This window comes from Protomyctophum parallelum, assembly GCF_964188405.1.
Source record: "Protomyctophum parallelum genome assembly, chromosome: 1".
Taxonomy (NCBI): Eukaryota; Metazoa; Chordata; class Actinopteri; order Myctophiformes; family Myctophidae; genus Protomyctophum; species Protomyctophum parallelum.
This window is the reverse complement of record NC_139697.1, coordinates 72,462,582-72,477,796: the sequence shown is the minus strand read 5'-3', so window position 1 is coordinate 72,477,796 and position 15,215 is coordinate 72,462,582. Positions and strand designations below refer to the sequence as shown.

Genomic DNA, 15,215 nt, shown 5'->3' with positions numbered 1-15,215 from the left:
TTTTGTTTTACCCTTTGAAGGTGCAAACAAAGGTTTGGCCTTATTGCCGGTCAAATACCTACCGGTAGATGTGTCTCAATTTACCCAAGGGATAAATGATATGAAGCAAAAACAAAATGCAAGAGCTTGTAGGCTTTCTGGGGAACTGGTATAAGAATCGAGAACTTGTGAAACAAAACTCCATTGGTGGCAAAAGAATATTCACATTATAGGCTAGGCCTATCTGAATATGAACTCATGAAGTCACAAAAAAGTGGACACAAACGTGTGTCCATGTTCACAAACGTGAAGATCAAGAGTTACAAACTTGTAATGCAACAACTCGCCTAATATGGCTATGTAGTTTATACAACCCATACTACCAGTAGGCCTAGGCCTAAAATATAGAGACAAATTAAACAAATTAAAAAACGAATTAAACAACTGTCCAGTTTGCATTCATATATTTAAAATAAATAAATAAAAGGGTCTTTATAATAGGCCTACTAGCTACATGACAGGATGGGCTGTGTTGCATTGGTTACATGCTAGCTCTTTTTCTCAATTGCAGGTGCTGTCACTCTACCTACATAAGTAACAATTAATGCTGTTAACTGAAAGGTGCATGATGCTACAGTAACATCAAAACACTACATTTTCCATAAAAAATATTAACCAACAGCATTTCAAGTTATACAGATGAATTGATGGTGCATTTTGCATTCATTAAATAACTTTTAAAACATGATCTATAGCAAGAGCACAGAACAGACTCACCTTCCTCACAGAGCCAACAGATGGAAGGATGTAGCCTACAAAAACATAAAACAATTTTCTGTTGAAAAACATCATAGAAATTGTGATTAACTGTGGTTAACTGCATGACCTTCAGTTCATAATATTCAAGTTCACGATGAAAAACCTCAGAATCAGATCTAGTAGGCCTATATGTAAATTGTTAGAAATCATTGTTTTTACACAATGTTATTGGGCCCGGGTTATTTTAACTTTGTTCCATATGTTAATTTAATTGTATTTGGTCAAGTGAAGTCTATAGATGTTTTGAAAAGCTTTTGCTTAAAAAATTAACATTTTTCAAAATGTCTTGGCTTGCTACAAATTTGTCGTGGAACCGAAATCCAACGATTTTTACTCAATGCTGCAGCCTGTCCCACCCACGTGCTGGTAGGCCTACTGTAGGCTAAGAATGAAACCATAAGATGTAACGATTATCAATAAATGAATGTTGTCACTTGTCAGATAGCAACAGCCAGCCCTGCAAGGGGGGCGCATGGATGCCGCGCATCGTGTCATGTGGCTCAACTTTATTTTGTAGCTGACGTCAGGTAGACAGTGACCCTCCTCGTCCTCCGGTAAAGAGGAGAGGAGAGGAGAGGAGAGAGGGGAGAGAGGGGGTACTGTACAGTGTATACTACACACAGCACAGCAGATCCAGTCCAGATCCAGTAGAGCGCGTATCGCTGCACCGCTCCGCCACTGCAGTAGATTTAGCGCTGCTAATGCTGCTGCCGCCACCGCCGCCGCCGCTGCTGCTGCTTGGCCGCTCGCTCCTCCGGTATAGTCCCACCGCGGACTTATAACACACCACACCGGACCCCCCGGTGAACAAAGCCAGGGAAGTTGCGGGGAGAAGAGCCTTGCCATGGCGGAGTCGAACCCGCTGCGGGGGTTCCCCCGTCTCCGTCGGGCCGCGGTAAGCTCCTGTCGGGGAGGTGGGAAGTGGGGAGGTTTCTAACGGGGCGGCGAGAGGATACTGCAGTAAAGAGAGAGAGAGAGAGAGAGCGAGAGAGAGAGCGAGAGAGAGGGCACAGAGATTAGGGGAAAGAAACTATCTTGTACTGCCGCATAGGGATATGCATGCCATCATTTGCCATGCATTGCAAATTAACCAACTAGTATTCAGCCTTTGTACATGTGGTTTGGTGTAGATCAAATAATGTAATCACACCAAAGTGGTAGTCTGACAGGCCACTGGGCCAATGACAAACGCGTGTATTTGTGTGTATGATAATGTGTGTTACTTATTTGGCCACCGTTACTTATTTGAGTCTGAGAGTACTAGCATAGGAGCTTTAGCATTGCAGCATAAAGTGTGTCTTAAAGCTAAATGTATCCTTTGGTGTCATTTGGATATAGGGGGCTACATCTTAAATAATTGACACCACACGCAGGTAAACTGAGAGTATAGCCAAATTCGTTGTGGTTTTTACAGTTTCTGGAAAGAACGCAGCCATCTCAAAGTTTGGGGGTGGATGGAGGGGCATCTAAGCTCACTTCACACTTGCAGCAGTATATATGGGCTTCGTGCTACTCTAAGCAGTAGCCTAAGCACTGCAGTATAAAAGTTGTCGATTGTCTTGATAGCAAATCATTGCAAAATCCTCTAACTATGCTCTGTACTCACTCACACGTGGATTTACACTGAAGGTGGGAGGCAGGGTGAGTGATGGGGAGGCAAGGAAGGATGGAGCAATGGGATGATCTGGGAGTGGACTCAGTGGAGTTATTGGGAGTTTTGATGGACGATTGATAGACAGATGGGGAGTGCGGTAGTAGGGTTGACAGAGAGTGAGTCAGAGAAAATGATTGGTAGGCCTATGTGACCTATGACCTATGAGTAAGTCCACCACTTTCAACCACTTTCAACATAACATAAAAGCCAGAATATTAATCACTGAATAATCATTCCTAAATAACCTATTTTCAAGCTTGAAAATATGATATATCTGTCAGATATTTGTAGAGAAAAGTGATGTGGTTAGGGGGAGTTGGAACTGGGAAGACAGAGAATAGGCATAGAGCAGCAGATTGATAGATAGGGAGAGATAAAGGATGCAGAGAGTGTCAGGAAAGCTGACTGTCAGACTTCTACGTAAAGCGCGCTGGATCCCTGCTACATAACGACAGCAAGCTGCTAATTCTGCAGCATGCAGGGATTTGGTAGATTGGACTGCCAGTTGTGTCTGGTGAGAGTGAAATGTGATCATAGCTAACCTGTTAATTTACACTGAATCCTGGCTTCTTCCTATGAAGAGGGTGGTAGTAATGGTAAAGGTATTACTATCTCCCTCTTCCTACTGTCTTAAAAAATAAATAGCAAGAATACTGCAGGAATTTTTCCTGCTTTATGTAGACAACTTTGGAATTCCATCAACTGATTGACCCTTCTCATCTGCTTTTCTCAGCGTCGACCTGCCATTGTAATTAAAAAAAAAGTCAAAGTTTATAGTATGTTTGTTTGTACAGGTTTTGAATAATAGAGTTTTACCACAGAACCCCTTTCCTTACCTCCTCCTCATCTTATTATTGTGTCTCTTCCAGACCTCTTTTCCAGGTAACCTGCACCTGGTCCTGGTGCTCCGCCCCACAGGTCTGCTGAGCTCCACCCCTAGCCCCGCCTCCAGCACTGACCTGGGCTTCCGCTTCAGCCAGGATGATTTCCTGTTAAAGATGCCGGTGAGAGAGGGACACTCACATGTTAAAGATGCCGGTGAGAGAGGGACACTCACAAAAGAGGAGAAAGGGACCACAAGGGCAGCTGGGGAAGAGGAAATAGAGAATAAAGTCCACAGTGAGCTGACCATAATGTAATGGAAGGTTCTGGGTACAATCCCCCCAGCAGATACTGTACCTGTTCAGTATCCTCCTGTTCGGTATCTTGCAGGGGAAGATAACACCCTTTGCAGAAATCTAACTTGTTACGTTGTGGGATAGTGTCTCCAACCACAAGGCTGCTCTTTATTGGTAAAGATTTCTGACACAATATGGGTAGCCCAGTTTATACACTGCACATGTCAAAAGTACCAGAGAAAATATATCATCAATGTAGCTATACTGCACCTAAAACAACATATGGAGAAAAACTATCCCCATAAATACATTTGAGTAGTTTTATGAAAATGGGCTGCCTATAGAACCATCCCAGTCCCAGACGGCGAGACAGGACATGAGGTTTGTAGGCTGAGATTGCAAGGCACTGACATTGTGAATCCCTTGGAAAGTGGGACAGTACTGTTATTTACTGTTACGGAGAGACATTTTGTAGTCACTCCCTAGACCAAAATGGACTGAATGAGGGAATTGCTTTGGAAGAGTGTTATTGTTTAAGAATCTGCACCTGGCATTAATACAAAATAAATTGTGAGTTGAGCGTGACAATCGTTTGGACTGCTTGCGTGTAGCAGTGGTTCCCAAACGTTTTCGCCTGTGACATGATCCAAAAGAGAAATTTTATGTCTCCCCGGAACTAGTGAAAATAGCAGATCTACAAGCTCAACGTGGCGCGGCTGATTCACGGCTATTCATTTTTCTTTTATTTCTTCATGAAATTACAGAGAAAAAAAACTTTTTTGAAAATGTTTTGAAATAATATTAATTAAAAACATGTGGCCGACCCACAAATGGCGATGACAAATGGCGACCCAGTGTTTGGGAACCGGTGCTTTCCTTTGGACCTACGTTGTGTACAGTTAGCTGCCTTGTGTCTGTTGTTGTACTGTACCAGGTGGTGATGCTGCGATCGGTGGGCGACCTGCTCCGCTACATCGACGAGAACCACCTGGCCGCAGAATTCACGGGGACGGTGGAGTACTGCCAGAGTGACTGGATTGTCCTCCGCACGGTACACAACTATGGTGTGATTCATACAATTGACTGGTGTAAAGTAACTAAGTACATGTACATGTTAAGGTATGTTTTTATTATTAATACAAAACAACTATTTGAAAAGAGCCTATCTATAAGCTCGGCTCGAGTCACAATGCGTGGAAACGTTTTGGTACATTGTGATACCAATAATTTTGTACTTTTACTCAAGTAAATTTTGAATTCTTGACTTTTACTTACAAAATGTGAGTACGTTTTCCACCACTACATTTGAGAATCTTACAAATACAAAGAAGTATAAGATACAGATCTGTGGTAGGGTATATATGTACGCATATGCATGTACATAATGAAACATTGCATGCTGTTTTAGCTGGGTTGGTAGAGGCTACTCTTTAGTGCTCTATCAAGTCAGTCTTTTGTTGTTGTTGTGCTTGTTGTTTGTGGGGACTCTATTTTGGAGGGGGAAGAATGCGTAACATCAGGACGTTGTTTTCTGATTCTGTTGTGTGTGTGTGTGTGTGTGTGTGTGTGTGTGTGTGTGTGTGTGTGTGGGTGGGGGGTGTTGTCTCTACAGGCCATAGAGACCTTTGCAGTGACAGTGAAGGAGATTGCTCAGCTTCTGCAGGGCTTTGGTTCAGAGTTGACTGACACCGAACTCCCAGATGATGCCAACGCCATTGAGTTCCTGTTACACTCACACACTCATCGTTACAGGCAGATGAAGGTTCTCTCTCTCTCTAAATTGAACAAAATTGAAAAAAAAGTTGTTGGTAAAGGTGTATAACATTTGTGATACATTTTACGCTTGACCCCCTATATCCTGGTGCTGAGGTGTACTGCAAAGTGCAGTAATTGAGTTTAAAAAGGAAGGTAACTCTTGTTTTAATGCTCCATACAAAACATTTATTATAAGAGTTTTTTATTTTATACAATGGCAGAATCAGCTTTGTTTGCATTAGTTTGTATGCTAAAAGTGTGACTTTGAGACCTGTTTCACTGTGCAATGTAAGTCAATGGGGTGACTATTGGATTATCAATCGTAATCTATTGAGCAACTATTGAAGATATCAAGCCAATATTTGGATTTACATGATAATCATGGAAAGGTACATGACCAAAACCTCTACCAAATATTGTGCTTTCATGTTATTTCAGGATGACATCAGGGGTGTGCTGAAGGAAGGACGCCTCCTGCAGGCCAACCTGGAGACTGCAAAGGCTTCCAAGAGAGAAGGAGTGGAGGAGAGAGACATCCAGGCAGACACACGAACTGTTCAGAGGTATGGAAGGACCAAGGGATGGAGACCACATGAGATTAAATATACTTGATTATTATTATTTTTTTTTAATAAAATTATAAATTTTTAACCAATGATCGACCTTTCGGGCAAATTAAAATGCAGCTGGTAAATATTTTTTTTGTAGGTTATTTTCTTTGTTTTTTCACAACACCGTTATGTCAACCAAGTATTATTATAGTGCCTAATCAGACTATGGATTTAGTAGATATAAAACATCGCAGCCGAGAAGGGATGGACTCGCTGTTCTACATGGGTGGTGCTCTGAAGCACGGCACGGCCGGGGCTTGTAAATAAAAAAAAGGTGCTCCTCTTCCCGCTTTATCACTCCCTGGACATGACTCTAGTATGTCACAGTGACAATCCCCCCCAATCCGGGGTGCATACTTAGTAAGTATGCACGGACTTATTTAAGTATTACTTACATAAGTCCGACAGGCATTAGTCCGACAATACCGTCGCTCCCGACATGCGTGCCCAGTTACAACGAACCCGTGGCTGGTTAAAACTCACCCGTGGCTGGTTAAAACTCACCCGTGGCTGGTTAAAACTCACCCGTGGCTGGTTAAAACTCACCCGTGGCTCCCGGTATGTGTGGCAGGTTAAAACTAACCCATGGCAGGTTAAAACGAACCCGTGGCTGGTTAAAACTCACCCGTGGCTCCCTGTATGTGTGGCAGGTTAAAACTAACCCATGGCAGGTTAAAACTAACCTGTGGCAGTTTAAAACTAACCCGTGGCTCCTGACATGCGTGGCAGGTTAAAACTAACCCATGGCAGGTTAAAACTAACCCGTGGCTTCCTGTGAGGTTAGGTTTAGGGTTGGGTTTTGGGTAGGGTGTCGGACTAATGCTTGTTGGACTGTTACGTTAGGCCAAACACATGCCAAACACATGCAATCCAACCCTTGATGCTGAGAGGATGCAGGGAGGTGATGCAGGGAGGCATTGGGTAAATATTTTTATAGTCTTTGGTATGACTCAACCGGTGATTGAACCAACCTCCCAGTCTCAGGGCAGACACAATGCCAAGCTGTGTGAATAGTATTCACTGGACAAAGGGTGTAGTACAGCCATAGTATTTGGTTCAATAAAGTTGAATTCAATCCAATTAACTTTAATCCAGTTTAGTCCAAGTAGTCTTAATTGTTAGATCGCCTCACACCATCGCACAGTGAATTAAAATCCATCATACGGTTACAGTGCAGGACAAAGCACTGAAACCAAGCAGTTCAACCAACACAATGGTAGCTAGATAATGAAGTGAATAAAATGACTATTCTATAAGATTCAAGCGTGCAAAACAAAACAGTCGCACTGCTCAAGTTTCACTGCAGTAAGTATATATAGTGTAAGTGATATGATTACATGATGTCTTTCACTGTGCTTGTGGCACAGCATTCCAAAGGGGTCACCAAATTGAGCGAAGCCGAGCGGATCATATAATAATCATAAATGATGAATCATTTAAATGTAAGCACAACTACAATAGGCACCATTAGACCATTATACAGTAGGGCAGGGAATATAAGCTTTCAGTGTGTGCATTTTCAGTGTGTCATGATGTATCATGTATTATATATGTTCATTGATTTGTGTGTAGTGACTAGTGAGTCTGTTTAATTGATTGTGTGTGTGTGTGTGTGTGTGTGTGTGTGTGTGTGTGTGTGTGTGTGTGTGTGTGTGTGTGTGTGTGTGTGTGTGTGTGTGTGTGTGTGTGTGTGTGTGTGTGTGTGTGCGTGTGTGCGTGCGTGTGTGTGCAGGCTCCTGGCACAGCTCAGAGACATGGAGGAGGCATTTGATGGCTTCTTTGAGAAACACCATATGAAAATGCAGCAGTACCATCAACTGCTGTGCTATGAAATCAACTTCCAACAGGTGCGCACGCACGCACTCTGGCATGAACACACATGTCTTAAAAAATAAGCTTTATTTTTGTGTTGATGTGTGTGTGTGTGTGTGTGTGTGTGTGTGTGTGTGTTTGTTTGTGTAGATGGAGGAGGTGCTGGAGAAGGTGTCTGCGCAGGAGAAAGCCGTTCCGTTAGTAGGAACCACTGTTGTTCAAATAGAACAAATGCTGAAGGACCTAGAGGCACTTGATAAGAACGCTCAGGTCTCTCTCACACACACACACACACACACACACACACACACACACACACACACACACACACACACGCGCACACACTCGCATGTTTCTCGCATTCCCCAGTGGTCCACGATGCCAGTCGGCACACAAATATGACTTTATATTCACGCACATGTATGTCCTCTATCAGGCTACTATACTGTATCTCACAACTTACTGTCGGGTAGGGTACTTCACAAAACAAAAGACGCTACTTAACAATCTATTGGAATCCACTGTGCCCTCCAGTTTGTGCAGCATCTTAACAATGTGCTAAATGTTAATATTAACATGCACAGCCAAGTGCTTTTCAATAGGCATGTCAGAGATATTTTTGATACGATGTTTGGAAATACAGTACATTACAATTAGTATAATAATAATTATAAAGAGAGTAAAATTCTATCTACATTGTGGGTTGATAATAGGCCGACATATGTAATAGGTTATATCAAATTGTGACCGTTGCCCTCCCACCACACGGGGCTTTCATCATAACGTAAAATGAATACCAGAGGCTGCTATTGTTGTGCTTGGGGATTTTAATCAAGCATCTCTGAGGGAAGGGTTGCCAAAAATGAACCAGCACATTACTGTAGTGTACTGTAAACACTCGAGCCGGATGGAATAACATTTTAGGCCATATTGCTATTAGGCCTGTGTGACGGTCATAGTCATTTTTTCTTTTTTTTTAAGATATGTTTTTGCGGCTTACGCCTTTTATTGATTTTTTGAAGGGACAGACAGTAGGCTGACAGGAAACGGGAGAGAGATGGGGGGGATGACATGCAGTAAAGGCCGTGTCGGGCTCGGGAGTCGAACCCGCGGCACACTGCGACTGGATTACCAGTCAGGTGCCCAGACCGTTACGCCACGGCCTGGGCCGTCATAGTCATTTTTATTGGCGATTTAACATCACTGTTGGGGGGTGGGTTGTTCCGTTTTGATGATACAGTATGAAATATTTAGTAAATATAATCAGCACAGTGTTGTTTCTTGATAATGACCGCTTTGAACTATAACAGACCGATGGCTAATCAACGCCAGCTTTGATCTAATCACCTTCAGAGTGATCATGCCACTTCCGCTCCGTGTCGGCGGCTAATCTTTAATAATAAAATGTCACCAATCAGCCTGGTTTACTGCTTAGCAAGACTATCAGCTAGCGTTGCTATGATGTTCTGTTCAGGTAGTCCCATGGTTATTCCACTGTTTGACGGAATCTGCAACTCCAGGATATTTATCTACATTAAACTCACATACACAGTATTCATTAATCAGAACAAGCCCTTGAAGCGTCAGCAAGTGCAGAATCAGCCAACCACAGCTGGATGTGTGTCATATCCATCACCACACCGGTCATTAGTGGATCACAGGTGCACAAGCTCTTTCAAACGGTTAACACACAAAGCAGCGGAGCTAGGCGGGACCCCTGGGCAGGTGTTTACACCATCACCTTTAATCTCTTCCATACCTACTGTAATAAGCAGCTATCAGGAGCTATCACATCAGGGACATTTACAACACAGTCCCCGTCTGTGTCATACCAGCTGCAATCATTTCCAGTCCATTTTAAATGACTTGTAGAAGCATGTCAAAGAGCTGATCAATAGGAGACTGCCACCCACCCTAGGCCCCCACCAATTTGATAATCAGCTAAAACGATCCACAGAGGATGCCATAGCCATTAGCCACAACACACACTGAGCTACACACTGAGTTTGCCGTTTATTATTTAGATCACAGCTCGGCTGCGGCTGGACTCTGGACTTCTCGTCAGAGCGTTGCCAGGTGATGAGGATCGGCTCCAACACCTCTGCCCCCTTGACCCTCAACACAGGAGCCCCCCAGGGCTGCGTTCTGTATTCCCCTGTTGTAATGATTAGCATGTAGACAAGTGTGGGAGCTAAGAGTTTGGAACATTACATAACCTCTTGTGAACAGCATGCAACCCACAGAGTAACACTACCAGACACGAAGGTTTTGCATATGTTGTAATACAGTTTTCCCTGAAAACACACTAACCCCAATTCCCGGATCAATCACTCTTAAACACATATAGTTTACACTTTGTAATGATGTGATCAAACCAACTGGAATCACAGTCCGTCCGTACTGTCCCTCCCAACCATTAGAACGCGATATCCCAGGAAGGCCTTGGGGGGATTTCATGACATTTGGCACAGAGCCACAGAACACTATGATTAAATTCCTTTGAAGTTCTTTTGTGTACGAGTCTAGATAGACATGGACGTAACCGGTTGGCGGAGGCATACAACCGCAGTGCGGTATTTCTAGTTAATCTAACACCTCCTGTGAGGTTGAAGGAAAATCCTCATATGGCAAATAATGTTGATCGCTCATTTTAAACTGTATTTCTCTCCGTGTGTGTGTGCGCGTGTGTGTGTGTGTGTGTGTGTGTGTGTGTGCGCGCACGCTCGTGCTGTGCAGGAGGAGATGGGCCGTGCCCAGGTGGTGATTCTGCATGGTCACCAGCTTGCGGCCAACCACCACTATGCGCTGGCACTCATCGTCCAGCGCTGCAACGAGCTGCGTCACCACTGTGATGTCATCACCAACGCCATACGCACCAAGCGTGCTTCACTCACACGCGCACGAGACCTGCTGCTACGCCTGGAGGAGGTATACACACGCGCGCACACACACACACATGCACACACACACACACATCCAAACACATGCTCATAATATACACAGTTGAGATGAAAGGTGAAACCGCAAATGCTTTAAAATTCAGACTGATCAAAGCTCTCGGAATTGCTAATATCATCAGCCAGGCATTCATCAATTGTTCACTGCCTGAGGTTACCAGACAAAGTGTCAGTCCAAGCCATAGCAAAGAACTGATGCAGCCCTGCCCAATAATTGATCAATAGCCATATAGCCTTATTCATTCACAAAGACGAGAAAATAGTAGCTTGCACTGACTGGTCAGCTGCCTTATCAATCCCATCAGTCTCAGGGCTGATATTAACCTCTAGGTGCTTTTATCACTCACCTAGGGTAAACAAAAGCTGGGTATGTGATAAATAAATAATAGATGTATTATTATTATTGTGACAGGCCTCCCACTCTGTCTGCCAGTGCTTGTCTTTTTGTCTTGGTTTCTGTTACAGGTGCCTGCCAGGTTTACGCGTAGCCAGGAGGGCCATCAGCTCTGACCTGAAGAGCAGTCTCCATTCCTGTCTCTGTCTCATACTTCAGTTGCACGTTTGGTTTGGTGTCTGTCTTTGGTTTCGCACCCAGCACCCGGCTCACACCATACTTTACCAATATCCACTCACCTACACCACTGATTCGACAGACTAAACACACCCCATGACGATTTTGTTAATTTATCTGCATTTATTTATAATAAATCATGTTTGGCTTTTAAGTTATCCGTGTATCCCTCTCTTTTTGTCATGTCTCATCATGAACCAGGTTATGACATTATATAGATTGTATACCATTGTGTTTATAATCTCATATTTGTATATGTGATAGTGAGAGAGTGAGTGAGTGAGTGAGTGAGTTCTTCTATGTCCTACTTTGTGTGTGAGTATGTTGATACATGCATTATGTTTCACCTGTGTGCATGTGTGTATATTATTTGATGTTGATGTGTGTTCTCCTCTGTGTGTGTGTGTGTGTGTGTAGGCACTGCGGTGGTGTGACGAGGCAGCCTACCTGTTAGCCAGTCAGATGGTGGACCGCTTTCAGACCAGAGAAGGAGCCCAGGAGGCCCTGCAGAACCTCATTTGCCACCAGGAGAGGGCGCCATCTGCACTTAAAAACACCCAGGACATTCTGAGCTTGGAGTTTGAAGCCATACTCACTCCCCAGCTACAGGTAATACGCAAGGAATAATGAATGGCTGGGTGGTTATTGTTGTTAAATAAATCACAGACAGGGTGATTAGCCACCGACGCGGAGCGGATGTGGCATAATCACTCTGAAGGTGATCTGATCAAAGCTGGTGTTGATTAGCCATCGGTCTGTTATAGAGCGGAGCGGCCATTGTCAAGAAACAACACCGCGCTGAATAAAGCGATTGACCAATCAGAATCAAGCATTCAACCAAGCCGAGTAATAACACCATTTATTCTTCACCACGTAAAGTACAACAGTTCCCGGCCATTAACTATTATACTAACGTGGATGTTACGGTGTTAAGTTGCCATATTTGCGGTCAACCGAAATTGTCGTCTCCTGCGCTCACCTCCTCTCTGTCCAAATTCCCACTCCATGTGAACAGGCGAATGCCATGACTATAATTAGCGTGGCAGGGCCCAGCTCCAGTGATCACACCCACCACCTAATTACCAGTGCAGTGCCCAATCTGTCAATCAAGTGTGTACTGTATACCATATGTCAATAACAAAACGTGAGACTTATATCTGAAAGTCACATAAGTATTTTCTTTTTAAATATTTGATTTTGTTTGTCCATTTGTAGAAAACACGAAAAAGGTCATCTGTAGAATAATTGCTGAAAGAATAATCAATAATTGCAGCCCTAGTTTAATGAGCGCGTCTTGTTTAGCTGAGTCTCACCAAGTTCTATCTATACCTACAAGTGTCTGTTATGTGTGTGTGAACTAATGCTTGAGAATGCATTGCAAATTACAAAACAACCTTATCTGAAATGTCACTCCCATTATAGCCATTGGAAGATACAAGGAATATGTCATAACTTGTAGGTTGTTTGTCTCTTGCTAGTTGCTACAATATGAGAAGTTCTATTTTGCTAGAAAGGTCAGTGTTTTTAAACAGTGTGTGCCCGCGGCAGTGTGTCAAAGACAGGCTGTGCGTTTGAATCCACAACAGAACTTCTGTCGGAAACCGTCTTAGCATCCGTCTGTCCTCCACCAGTCCCAGATCACCATGGTGTCTGAGAAGCTAGGGTCAGTGCAGTCCATGATGAGGAACAGAGAGCAGTGCCTGAGGAAGCTAGCTGACGTCCAGGTCAGACCCATCCAGCCGGTGGCCCCGCGTCCAGAGCCTGACCTGACCTCACAGCGATGCAAGTCACCCCTCTTCTCCCCTAGACATGGTATTCAATCTACACCCAGACACTAGAGATGTACTATGATGCTAGTTTATCCTTCCCGATACCAGTGTGTAATTAAACAAAAATGATCTCGGATAGGTGTGTCCAAACTTGTTTCAAAGGGGGCCATATTAGAAAATATCAAAACACCCAAGGGCCAACTACATCTCATCGACTGACATAATGTGCCTCCGGACTATAACAAAGTCACATACATGCATCTCATTTAAACAATTTTATGTAACTATCATCATCAATATTTAATATCAATGTTCTTTTGTTTGTTAGGTGTGCTGTGAACAAAACGCAGCCTTTTTATCAGCCTTATTTCCCATTACCAAATGTAGCCAGATGTGCAAGAAGAAAAGCCTTTTTAATACCCCTTCAGAATGAGACAACAAGGAACAAGGAATCCTGACAAATTATACAAATTATACAATTCAGGCATGAAGCCGAGGGCCGTATAAAATCTGTCCCCAGGCCGCACTTTGGACACCCCTGATCTAGGACAATGGTTCTCAAAGTAGGATCCAGGGACTCTCAGGGTTCCCTGAGGGGGTTCCAAATGGACCCTTACAGGTCTGTCACTCTGAGAGTGTACAAATGGTCGGGTCCATTTTGTTCCATTTCAGAGTTATGGTGATCCTTGTAATGGAATAGTTTGAGAACCACGGATCTACGTAGTAACACCTACAAATTCCATTAATAATTGTTAAAGTTAGTAAAATAATAAGCGTAAATAGTACATAAAACAGTCATGCAACATCAACCGAATAAAATAATACATTATTACATGGTATCGGAATGGCATAGGCTGGCATACTCGCTGATACCAGCATTTTATGCAGTATCGGCAGCTTTTCCGATACCGGTATCGGTATACTTCACCAGACACCCCACATGTCACTTCACCATCACGACGAAGCCACTACTTCATGAATCCACCAAAAACAGGCATCTATGCATATGCAGCAACACCGAAAGGAAGATACTACTATTACTACAGTAGTTGTGATGTGATGTGTCTGTCTGTGTACTCCCTCTCGATAGGTGTGGACTTCAATGTGCTGAACTCCAAGTTCTCCTTTGACCTGCTGCCTGGTAAAAGGGCTGCCAGGAGGATCAATAGCCAGCCCAAGGTGTGCATATCGTCGCTGTAGGGTTGAATGAAAACTAAACCGTTACTTGTCGGGGAAAAGAAGCTGGGTGCCATTGTAGTCATTATTTCGTCTCTTGCTAATACTTTTCAGTGGTTATAATATTTGCATTTAACCCACAGACAGACGTAACCACTTTCCCTATTTTGGGCATGTCATTGGTGAAACGTTTCACGAATTGTAAAAAAAAAAAAAAAGAAATAGCTCAAATTGACAAGCGCTCTGTGTGTCGCATCGTGGTGCGTTGTGAGATTGTAGAACAGCTGTATTCACTACATGTGCGTGTAACTGTCATACAACAAAGTATAATGTTAGGAATTCATTTATGAAAAAATAAATGATATAATTTATAAATACATAAACATTTGATGAAATATCAGATGAAATATGGAGATCAGGGTTTCTTCCCGACAGTGATGATATACAAGTTCATGGCAAGGACCTAGAGATGGTAATACGTTTGTGCTGATTGATTGCTACTCATCCCTCAGAATTACATGGCAGCTGACCAATCAACGCAAGCTACAGCTACATCTTCCCGCGGACACGGCAGAATAACCAATCAGTGCTGCTAAAATGTCACGGCAGAATTGACAATGCAAGCTCAATCTAGAGCTTCAGCTGCATATCTCAGCAAGATTAGAACATGGGCAAAACGGGGGCAAAACATGGGCAAAACGGTACCATAGACAATGAAATACGTAGATGCCACATTGGCCACAGTGGTCGTACGTCAATGTCACCACCATATTGGTAGGGGGACACTTGCCATAACTCCACTGCAAGATATGTTGTATATTGTATATTGTTGTATATACAGTACATACATTTTTACAACAATTACTGTTACTATCAATGCAAGTTAAGGTGTTTTAGTATGAAATCCTATATTATTTTATTTAACATACGTCACACACGTCTGGCATTTGTAACAAATCAAACTGTTTGAAATTTCGGCAAATTCTTGCTTCAG

At 43.2% G+C, this 15,215-nt stretch overlaps 2 protein-coding genes across 2 annotated transcripts in view; both read left to right on the top strand.

Moving 5' to 3' along the window:
* The window catches only part of ubtd2 (ubiquitin domain containing 2), a 393,205-nt gene that overhangs the window by 53,827 nt on the left and 324,163 nt on the right, over nucleotides 1–15,215 (top strand). The gene's annotated exons all lie outside the window — the stretch shown is intronic.
* Nucleotides 1,643–15,215, top strand: part of mcf2b (MCF.2 cell line derived transforming sequence b) — a gene marked incomplete at both ends in the record, with an annotated part of 30,655 nt that continues 17,082 nt past the window's right edge. The window contains 11 exons of the mRNA XM_083762567.1: nucleotides 1,643–1,693; nucleotides 3,322–3,456; nucleotides 4,505–4,621; nucleotides 5,183–5,332; nucleotides 5,764–5,888; nucleotides 7,669–7,783; nucleotides 7,899–8,018; nucleotides 10,485–10,676; nucleotides 11,694–11,885; nucleotides 12,908–13,088; nucleotides 14,136–14,224. Coding sequence (XP_083618693.1) covers nucleotides 1,643–1,693; nucleotides 3,322–3,456; nucleotides 4,505–4,621; nucleotides 5,183–5,332; nucleotides 5,764–5,888; nucleotides 7,669–7,783; nucleotides 7,899–8,018; nucleotides 10,485–10,676; nucleotides 11,694–11,885; nucleotides 12,908–13,088; nucleotides 14,136–14,224 — 1,467 coding nt within the window. The remainder of the gene's footprint in view (nucleotides 1,694–3,321; nucleotides 3,457–4,504; nucleotides 4,622–5,182; nucleotides 5,333–5,763; nucleotides 5,889–7,668; nucleotides 7,784–7,898; nucleotides 8,019–10,484; nucleotides 10,677–11,693; nucleotides 11,886–12,907; nucleotides 13,089–14,135; nucleotides 14,225–15,215) is intronic.